This window comes from Cryptomeria japonica, chromosome 2 (genome assembly GCF_030272615.1).
Source record: "Cryptomeria japonica chromosome 2, Sugi_1.0, whole genome shotgun sequence".
Classification (NCBI taxonomy): domain Eukaryota; kingdom Viridiplantae; phylum Streptophyta; class Pinopsida; order Cupressales; family Cupressaceae; genus Cryptomeria; species Cryptomeria japonica.
The window spans coordinates 38,822,875-38,833,691 of record NC_081406.1 but is presented as its reverse complement, the minus strand read 5'-3'; the positions used below and the strand labels follow the sequence as shown (position 1 = coordinate 38,833,691).

General features: G+C 36.0%; 1 protein-coding gene across 1 annotated transcript; it reads right to left on the bottom strand.

Moving 5' to 3' along the window:
- Positions 1 to 4,051: 4,051 nt before the first annotated feature.
- LOC131047427 (uncharacterized) lies at positions 4,052 to 4,875 on the bottom strand. Its single transcript, XM_057981316.2, has one exon. The coding sequence runs from the start codon at positions 4,764 to 4,766 to the stop codon at positions 4,320 to 4,322; it is 447 nt and encodes a 148-aa protein (XP_057837299.1). The 5' UTR covers positions 4,767 to 4,875; the 3' UTR covers positions 4,052 to 4,319.
- Positions 4,876 to 10,817: the final 5,942 nt, after the last annotated feature.

Genomic DNA, 10,817 nt, shown 5'->3' with positions numbered 1-10,817 from the left:
TTTGTTCTATTGGAAAACATTTAAACATATACCCACTAAGCATTCTATTTTGAATCGTACCTATGTCTGAATACTTGAGAATGAATTGTTCCTCAATAAATTATCCTTGAATGCCTAGAATCCCTATAGACAAAACCATCTTCTTTGGCCCTGAATAAACATGTGTGCCATGTAGGAAATTTAGACCTCCACTCAGAGTACACCTCACAAGACCATATAATTATCACTTTCCCAACACTAGTTTAGTAAAAACCACCCATAAAAAGAGCGATTTTGTGAAATGTCCTGCCTATCTACTGTAGAGATAAAGGGATCAAGCGACGGAACTAGATTAGGGGTGGCTGATGAAGAGGTTGTTATGTATAGAATCCCATCTAGGGGCGAGGAGCCAGAACATGCTCACCCTAATTTCACGCTTCTCAAAATCATGTGGACATTTAGAAATTTCCTCAATTTTATACAACTACTTGCTTGTCAAGTCTCCTAATTAAAAATAAAATTTCAAGTCCACATGGTCAATATGATGCCACATCAGCATGCATTTTTGTGAAGGTGTCCAAAATGGTCCCAAATTGTCATAAGACTCGTAGGTGTGCACTAAGTCATGTTTACTTGTGCACTGATGTGCCATCACATCATTGTTTTTTTTTAAATTTTAGAGGTACTTTTTTGGGGATAAGCATTGACATGACATTTTTAGGGCACCACTATTGATCTAAAAGGGCTGTGTCTATTCTGGCTCCAAAATGGACAAAACTGTTAGACTAACAGCGGTGTGTTACACAATCTCAGTCATCCAATCGAAAATCTACAGTTAAAAAGGTGAGACTAACATCGCGTGTTAATCGTGCCGTATGCCATTTTGAAACCGGAATAGACGTATCCATCTAAAAGTATCCATATACTATCACATATATTGGTACCCTATCACCTATTGGTCCCTCTCCCCTAATCCAACTACTCCGACCACCTCCTCATTGATAGTTTACTACAAACCTTCTGTACCCACCCAACCCAGGAATCAATAAATGGATTGCCTGATTGAGTTTCAGCGTTACCTCAGTCAAGGCTTACCCCTAATGAAAGAGCTATCCCCTTCCTTCAATCGATCACCACTGAGAAGCAAGCATATCACCACTCCCAAATCAGAACCAATAAATAGCCTTGGAGGGAGTGGAATTGGAAGCAAGCAAAAAATTAGGAGGAGAAAGAAGCATAGAGAGTCAGTCATTCATTGGCGGTATCATTCACTCAAGGTTTCCGGCTCAACGGCTTATTCCAGAGGGGAAGGAGTGTATGCAAAACTTCATATACCATTTCATAACACAGAATATTCCCCTCCTTACACAGCTCTCTCTCTCTCTCTTGGCCTTTTCTCACCTGCCCCCTGCTCAAGAAAATCGGCCCTTTTTGTCTCAGTGAAACCCACTTGTTCGGTGTGCATTTCATACAACGCTGTGTGAATGTATTTTGCTTACACCCTCAAGCAAAATACCGAGCTTCCAACGTGACGCTTGCAGAGAAAAGGAAACAAGTGCATAGTGTTAAATTTTCTGCATAGCAGAATACAGACTAGCTAAGAAGTAAGAAACAAAATTTTCAGAAAACAGAGGAGAAAAACAGAGCTGCAAGAATGCAATTATATTAATTGTGTCAAATTACATTATACTAAATGCATGACATACAATAAATGACTTATGCAATAAATAACCACCGTAAGAACTGAAATTACGGTGAAGAGAAGAGGCTGTGAAAATAATGCATAGCATGCAATCTTGAGTTTTCCGTATTTAACGGAAGAGATTGTGTTACACCAAAAGTTGGACGCTTAGTAGAAATTAAAACTAAAACTCACTGTGCACTGCACTCTCACCGTAAATCAGGAAGTTACATTAACACATATACACCCATAAGCCCAAATCATCCGTATAAATCATATGTCAAGCCATGTTATTAGGAAATGAGTGTGTCTTATGAGTCGAGGACAATCCCACTTGCTGTGCTGGCCTGCCGCCCATTTGTCCACTCTGGTTGTACTAAGGGGAGAAAAAACAAACAGGAAAGAACAACTGTTGGCCTGAGTTTTTGAGTGAATTAAATGAAGGAGAGGGAGGGGGATGTGCAGTAATATGGACGCGTTCAGCTGGCTGACTGATTCTCCCCATTGAGGGGGTCTCTGTTTTGGGTTTGGGAAACAAGCCCATTAAAACAACACTCACAAAATTCACCATAGTTCCAGGGGAGGGAGAATGGTATTATAAAATGCAAATGATCCGTTATTTGTTATTTTTTAAGTCAAAGTCCAGACTTTCTTCCTTCCCAGCTCTTTTCACATCTACCCATCTCAGCTTGTTTCCTGAGATACATTAATTTATGTTTGACCTCTAAATCTAAAATTTTCAAGTCTATTCAGGTTCTGGGCTGGGAATTAACAGTCTTGTTCATAATACAAATACTACATTCTTGGGGATTTTGTTGTGGTAAGCGCAGCGTTCACTGGGCTGAAGAGAAGTCGAAGCAGACATCTTCCAAAATGACTTTTATGAAGCTGGGAACCAAACCAGACATATTTCAGGCAGAGACTAATATTAGGTTAGCAATTATCATACTAGAGCTTCAAAAATAAATTTTGACTGCACAGACTGGGGAAAAAACTCAGCTGTTTAGATTGTGGAGTTCTTCTGGTAGAGGAGAATGTGGTGTACTGCATTCTGGCTTCAAGTCTATTTTGGCTTCAAAACGGCAGGCATTCTGTTAAAGATGCATTTATTCTGGCTTCAAGTCTATTCTGGTTTCAAAATGGCAGTACGAATTGACTAACAGTCGTGCGTTTTACACTGTCGATTTTGTAATAAACGATAGGGATTGCCTAACACGTCGTTGTCCCGCTATACGAAAAATCTGTTTTAGAGCCAGAATAGCTTTGGCCTTCTGCTAATTAGAGACTCCTCCAGAATAACATTGTTATGACTTGAAAGCGTGCCCTTTTCTCTTGCTTTTGAAAGTGGAAATTAGGTACAGGGTATGTGTCGTTACTTCTTAGACAAAATTTTGGAGAGATGGACTGATTGTTGGTAAATTTGATTATGCAATAGATAAGATTTTTTTTCTTTTTAAAAGTTTGTTTATTAGTTTTGCGCCAGTGATACAGATTGATGACCTCTTTCTTTTTGTTCTTATTCCCAGTCTCAACCTCTGACAAATTTTGTATTTTTCATTGTATGTGCTTCTCAAATGGTTCTCGAAATCAGTCATTTTTATTTATTTTTGGTTGTATCTCTGCAGAAGGCACGCTATTAACAGGTTTAATCTCTGGCATTGGCAATTTTTGCTATGGTCTTCATGCTATTCAAAGGATAAAATACAAAGATGTTTGTTTCTCGTTGAGAAAAGCAGGCGGCCGGCATAGTTATGTGTTCTTTACTCTAGAAACCTAGCTAGCTTCCCAGCCGTCCGATTGAAAAGAACAGTTCCAAATAAAACTTTGGTGAATGTTTTATAAATTGTAAGTCTAGTTTTCTGAAAAGAAAAACAAGAGAAACATGCATAACAAAAACTCTTAAAACACTTAAAAGTATTGAAAACAAAATTATAATTATAATTCCACTTAACTTTAAAAATAATCAACCGAATGAAGTGGGGACATCATGTCTTTACTGTTACCTTTCCAAATATGGAAATATCTAATATTATTATAAAACTCACCAAAAGATGCCAATGTGGACTTCAGGGAAAAGAAGGCTCTCAAACTACCGAAACAGCGTTTTACTTAATAGTTTTTAACCACTCTGTCATCGCTGAAAAGCTGTCATTTTGAATGTTCTCTTATTCAGATATTATCATTAAATAATTCTCTAACCTTGACCACAGGAGATAAAAATTAGTCGTAGAGGCAATTGAATGTTCTCTTATTCAGATATTATCATTAAAAAAATTCTTTAATCTTGATCACAGGAGATAAAACTTTATGAGAAGAATTGAATTTACATCAACCTCATCATTTCTTTTTAATGCGATTCATAACATCGATAGACAATAATTTGCAGAAAAGTTACAAACCATTTCCAATCTTTGAAACCATGAATCAAGTCATAAAAACACAACCGTTTATGTAACTTGTAAATTGTTATCAGGAAGCACTAATCAAAACGAAATCCAACGAAGAAATTCGTAAGAACAGAGAAAGCCATTACAAAAGAAACCCTGACTCAGAACTCTGTTTCGCCATTTGCTTAAAAAAGCACTAAATAAACACCTTAAGGAAAAAAAGTGTTAAAAAACCAGGAAAATGTCAATGACCAGGCTTATAATATGTGTCTTTAGTAAAAGAGTTGCAGCACTGGCGGGGTGGAAGGCAAGTTGAGATCCGGCATCTCTGTATCGCCATTACTTTTCTCATCCAAACAGATGCTCTGCCGTTTTACGCCTTGTTTGGAATTGAGATTCAGCACCTGTGCCTTTGATGGAGGGGAGGGTTTGACGTCGCGGGTTCCATTCCCAACGCCGTCGAAATCTTCCCAATCAAACGAAAGCCGCCATACTGGATTACAAGTTCTCGCCTGTAAAGAAGTGAGGGATTTGGTAGCATTTGCATTTCGGAGCGCAGGGAATTGCTTACCTGTTTCCCTAATTCGCTGGAGCAGAGCAAAAAACTCGTCCACATCGCTGATGATGCAGCTCCGTTTGGCCTCCTCTTCTTCGTTTTCTTCCCATTCTTCTTGGATTGCCCGCTTCTTCGCCTCTCCTCTGCAACCTGAATACTCCATAATACCTAATAAAATCAAAATACCCTTCTTTACCCTTCTGAGTTCTCACACATTTTTCTTCACGAGAGGGTTAAATAGTGCATAAAAGTAAATTTGATTGATACACCTATTCAATGTATGCCAGCGCAAGGCTGGGCCGTCGTACAGTGGTTATTCGAACAACCTTAGGATGCTTCCAAAAATAGTAAATGGGGGAGGAATTAATGTGGAGTCGGGAAGTACAAAGTTGTTAAGTTTATCCTTCAGCCATGGCCCACAGCTATTTTGGTTTCAATATGGTCAAATCGTAAATCGTGTTATTGATATGTTAGTCAATCGCAGCCGTTGTTTGCAAAATCTACAGTGTAAAATGTGCGACTAACTTGCATGTTATGGTGGTGAAGGCATCTGACACCAACTTTCTGATGTAATATTCTTGACATCTACATTCAATGGCAAGACAATTTTTGCAAGCCACTTGATTGATTTCTTCTTGCAGTCAGCTTTTTGGTATTTTTGTTCAACTCCCCTAAGCATTTTTAAGTTGCACTTGGAAAAAGTAAATGCAAATTTGATTTACATTTCAATTTGTCAAAATTAGGACTACTTTAGTTATAATCTTTAGCCACGAATGCAAAGATTTGATTTGCATTTCAATCAATTTTCAGATAAGAGCCTTAAGTACCACATCATCAAAACATGGATTTAATGAGTTGCAATTACTTCCAGGAAGATCAAATCAAATCAATTCTAATCAACGTGTAGACACAAGGTAAACCATCAACAAAAACAACTTCCCAACTACCACCATCATCGAGCAAGATATTTTTATTTCTTTTGCACTCTTTTACAAAGTCTAATCTCGGACATTCGTTAAGGGTTCAATGTCTAAGTCTTAGTTAGTCAAGTATAATCATGTATAGGTCTTTTCTTTAGGTGTTATAGTAGAAAACATTTTGGGTTGTCATATAATGTACAATATGGCAACCTCTTTATCATAATGAATATATAATTTTTCAAGAGTGTATATCTCAGATGTCTCTATATTATTATACTCAAATCTTTTGAAATTAATAAACAAGTTCTATTGATTTCATCTTTATGTATTTCCACGGTATATGTTTTTCTTTTTTACATTTTTCAAGCAAAAGATTAAAATTACTCTATGTAAAACATAAAGGTTAGGGTAGAATATTATGGATCTCAAAGAAGAATTATAGATAGACCATATATTGAATTGTTGTTATTGGAAACTCTATGATAAATATTCATTTGTCATTTGTATGATATACATTTCTAAATGTTGACTCTATAACCCTAGATAGGTACCAGTCAAATAACTTGGCCCTAAATTAGAAAAGAATAACAATTCTAACAGAAAAAATCATTTCATTTTTCAATTTTTCTTTTGTTGTATAGATAGATTATCTGCTCTCAAGATCAATGAATGAGTTAATCAAGGGATTGAGCTACAAATTTTGAATTTACTATACAACTCGTATTTGAAGAAGTGAGAGCTTTGTGCTATTTGCAATACCTTATTTGAGAAGTGAAATATGTCTTAGGTATTGTATAGGATCACCCTCCTTGATTTTGCAAAACCTAAAGTACCGAAGAGACAATTTAATATTGCTCTCATTTATTGGTCAATGCCCTAAAAGTCTTTAAGCATGAGAAGTTGGAAAATCTCTAGAAGAATTTAGGTAATCAGTCCAAAACAAACAACAAAGTCAATGCATTATTCTAGGCTACATTGCACTAAGGTTGTCTCTAAAGAGCCTCAAGAGCAATAAATTGCCTATATATTCTCTCAATCCATGGCACCTATGAATATTTTATTTGTACTTATAGGTGGACATTTGATCCCTCTCCAATATTACGTATCTCAAATTTTTAAACTCTAAACCATTTGACCATGCTAATGATGATTGTATTTTTATAAAAGGCCTCATTTAAGAGCAATGTAAAGGTTCCAATAGGATTTTTTTATTCTTGTGTACCTTATGGGATCAAATTGACTATGCTAACATATCGAGATGGGCAAGTGAATATTATCAGAGGTGTTTTGTAGGTCTTAGGAACCTTCCAAGTTACATTGAACCACAATATTATTTAAAGAGCCCCTAATAGAAAATAAGTTACCAAGCTTTCACCTTCCTATTCTCTCAGTCTACAACACCTACAAATGTCTCATTTACACCTCTAGGTAGATATCGAGTCCCTATATAGTCCCCTATCACAATTTTTTCAAGTTCAAACCATTTAACCATGACAACACTAAACACATTCTCACAAAATACATTTTTAAGAGTAGTGTAAAAGTTTGAATAAGATTTTTTTCTTTTTCAAGTTGTGGAACCAAGCCAACTATTCTATCACATCGAGATTGACGATTGGATGACATTGGAAGCCTGAATTTATTTTGTAGTTCTTTACATCCTTCTAAGGTACATTACGCCATGAAACTAGACAAGACATCAATCAACCCTTGATGCTATCATGATTGTGAATTACCAAAGAATGCTCTTATGAATGCCAAATGATGATGAGATGGCTCATGAAAATCTTACTATAGAATTCCTACATGTTGATGAGATAAAATAAACTATATATGTATGGAGCCACGAGTAAGAAGGGGCTCTCATGACTAAGAAAAATAGGACTATCCACTTATCTTTTGGGTGTCCTATATCACTTTGTATAACCCTATCACCACACTCATCTAGGTTATCAATACCCTAGGTGGTTTGTCATGAAATCCTTATGTTTGCTTAACTTATGATGAAGATTACTATCTTAAACAAGATTAAAAGGACATTCCTTAATTAATTTACTTAAATTGATTTATATGTAAATTGAAAATTAATTTAATTGAATTGAATTAACTCACACTCGCTAATGCATGTTTCTTATGCACTCATTATACACATAAAACCATATAGAAACGCAATGTCATCATATAGAAATAATAAATATTACAGATCTATAATCGCAATCGATGATCATATGTGTGTGTGTGTGTGTGGACGTATAAAAATGACCATATTCCTAAATGAATATTCAATGTTCATTTTATTCTCATTCCTCTATTTAGTTAAATTTAATTTATTTAAATCACCCACATTCTTCTATTTAAATTAAATAAATTATTCAATTTATTTAGTTAAATTTACTTAAGCCCTTTTCATTCATTTAATTGAATAAATCATTTTATTTAATTAAATCCCTTCTCCCTACTTTTTAATTAAATTTACATTTAATTAAATAATTTACCCCAATTAAATAAATATAATTTATTTAATTTCCCAACTTGCAACCAAATTAAAATAAAGCAATTTATTTTAATTAATCCTAGTATTCCTCACCCACTTGCATTTTCCTACATCTCCCACTTGCATCCTAACCCTATTCCTAATTTCTTCTAGAATCCATCTAATCCTAATCAATTAACCTAAATCCATTCATTATCCCTTTTCCCTAAATTTGAGGAGGTCGCTTCTCAAATTTGGAGTAAAGTCTTCAAAAGGCATTAAAAGCCTTTATGCCTTCAACCCCCCAAAGTCTTCAAACCACTAATGGTTAACTAACCCTTAGTGGCATGCTTAGAGACGTTTTGCCTAACTTAACCCTCATTTAACCTAGGGGTCTCATCAAGCATTCATTGCTTTGACCACGGTTATCCCTTTAACCTTTACACAAGAGTTTATCCTTTGGGTAAAAGATTTATCCATTGGATAACCCTAACCTAACCTTAACCCTTACCTCCTAAGGTAACCATGAGGTCTTCTCAAGCATTTAATGCTTCTTTCATCTCCTCTCAAGCAGTCTTATGTTGACAATAGTCACCATTTCATTGGTGAAAATTGTAAACATGGATTGATAACTTTCAATCCCGACCCTTGATTAACTCCTTCAATCTTGACCATCCATTGCCCTATTTTCACTATAAATAGAGCTCTCATTCCTCCATTTTAAGGATCCATGCAAGCTTTTAATATCTCATTTATGCTCAAATTTATCAATACATCCAGCTTCTCTTTGTAATAAGAATTAATCTAATAAGCATTTTAGAGTATTTTCTTTATCATTAGCTTAGATCATTAACTAGTATATCATGTTAGGATAGTATTGCTACTAACCTTGTCATCTTATAATCTAGTTTACTTCATTTGTAGAATCATGCATAGATAGGATGCATTTCATGGTAAAATTAATCTAAAACATCCCTCGTTCTTGCATTCGTCATCCCTAAGCCACTTTGCTCAGTGATCTGAGAGAAAAGGCATTGGCTGAGGGACCTTGTGAGATAGAGAACCATGGAACCAACCTTGGAAAGTTGAGTCATTCTTCATGACTCCATAACTTGCACCAAGAAGTCTTGTAGGTGTGTGTGAACCAGCTCTTTGAGACCACATTTTCACATTTTAAGTTTCATCGACCCGCTTTTCCCGCACACATTTCTGGCGCCCACCATGGGGGAGTACCCCATTAATCAAATCGGTTTTTAAAAATAATCATTTTTGCACGTACGTGGGAAACAAGAATCAGCGCGTAGGGAACATCCATTAGTGCATCTGGTTAATCATCCAGCGCATCTGGCTCACTGTTCGGTGCGTGGGACTCATTCCCTAGCACGTGAAAACCGTCACTTAGCGCATCAACTTTTTAACATTTTCCTATAGGTTTTGGCATGGGAAAATAACAGCACAACGCATTCCAAAAACAGTTCAGCGCATTGGGTCTGTCCGATAGCGCATCCCGATTGTTTTGTAGCGCGTACAGTCCTTTCTGTAGCACATTACAGACATAAGGCAAAACCTAAAATTGTAACCAAACCTAAATTTAGACTTGTTGAAGTCCACAAGAGTCTATATTTTTCTAACTATTTTGGTTGGTGTTTTGTAGGATCTTTAACATTTTCTTGCAGGAAGGAGCATGGTTTTACTTTTAGAGTTACAATAGTTTAAGTTTTTTCTAACTTAGTTAAGTTAGTTAAAATTTAAAGTTTTTTAATTCATATAGGGTAAAATTGAACTCACTTTGTTTGGGCTATAAAAAGAACCACAAAACAATCCTTTTTGCTTTTCATAGGGAGACAAGGCTCTAAAAGGAACAAGGCAAATTTTCAGTTTTGCAAAATAAAGGGGCTTAAAAAGAACTTCACCATCCTTTGGTGCATAAAAGGATCCACTTGAAAAATTTTACAAAGTAAATAATCACACATGTCCAAAGTCATTTGCAACTAAAGAGGGAAGATCTTCCCCTTTTGACCGATTTATTTTGTTGACCAAACATCGGATTTACTTTGTTGACCAGTTCTTTTCATAGATCAGAATATCATTGTCTTGAAAGGATAAAATAAACACCATGTTTTCATGGAGCAAAATCTCCATATAGATTTTAGCAAATCATTGCCTTGAAAGTTAAAAAGAACCTTGTTTGCCTTGTCTCGAAAGTGGAAGGAATATACTCTCCCCTTAATTGGGTGATCAAAAAGCCAGACCACTCTTACGCTTTCAGTCATATTGCATTAAAACCTTTAGTAGACTTGCCTTCCCGAAGGGTTGAAAATCTCTTAAAGCCATTTTTGGTCGGTGTGAAGGGAATGATCTAAGTGGGAAACGACTTTGACGCCAAGTGTTCCAACCCACTATAATCAAAAGTGGAAAGTGACAAAAGTTCTTTTCAATGGTTGTGCACAACGATTAGCCTTCCCCTAGTATCGTTGAGATATGTAAAGCCTTTGTTCTAAAGGTTGGGAAGCCTCCTGAGGGAGTTTATCACTAACAGTCGAACGGGAAGCCTGATTACGAACCTTAGCATAGAAACTTTGAGCCAAGTCAGTATCTAGACATTTGTAATATCATAGTGCAAGGGTGGGGAAGAATCTGCCCCCAAGATTGCTCACCATATATCTCCCAAGAAAACTACTCAATTGTGAAGCAATTCACTTTGGGTTAATTTCTGGCAAAAGGCAAAAAAACGGGCGCCCCCTAGGGGGTGACATAGCTGTTTGAGCTGATGGAGTATTGAGACTAATGGGCTATGATATCATTTATGACTCTTGAATAA

Bases quoted from the DNA above. Each gene is read 5' to 3' on its own strand.
- LOC131047427 (XM_057981316.2), bottom strand. From the start codon at position 4,766: ATGGAGTATTCAGGTTGCAGAGGAGAGGCGAAGAAGCGGGCAATCCAA.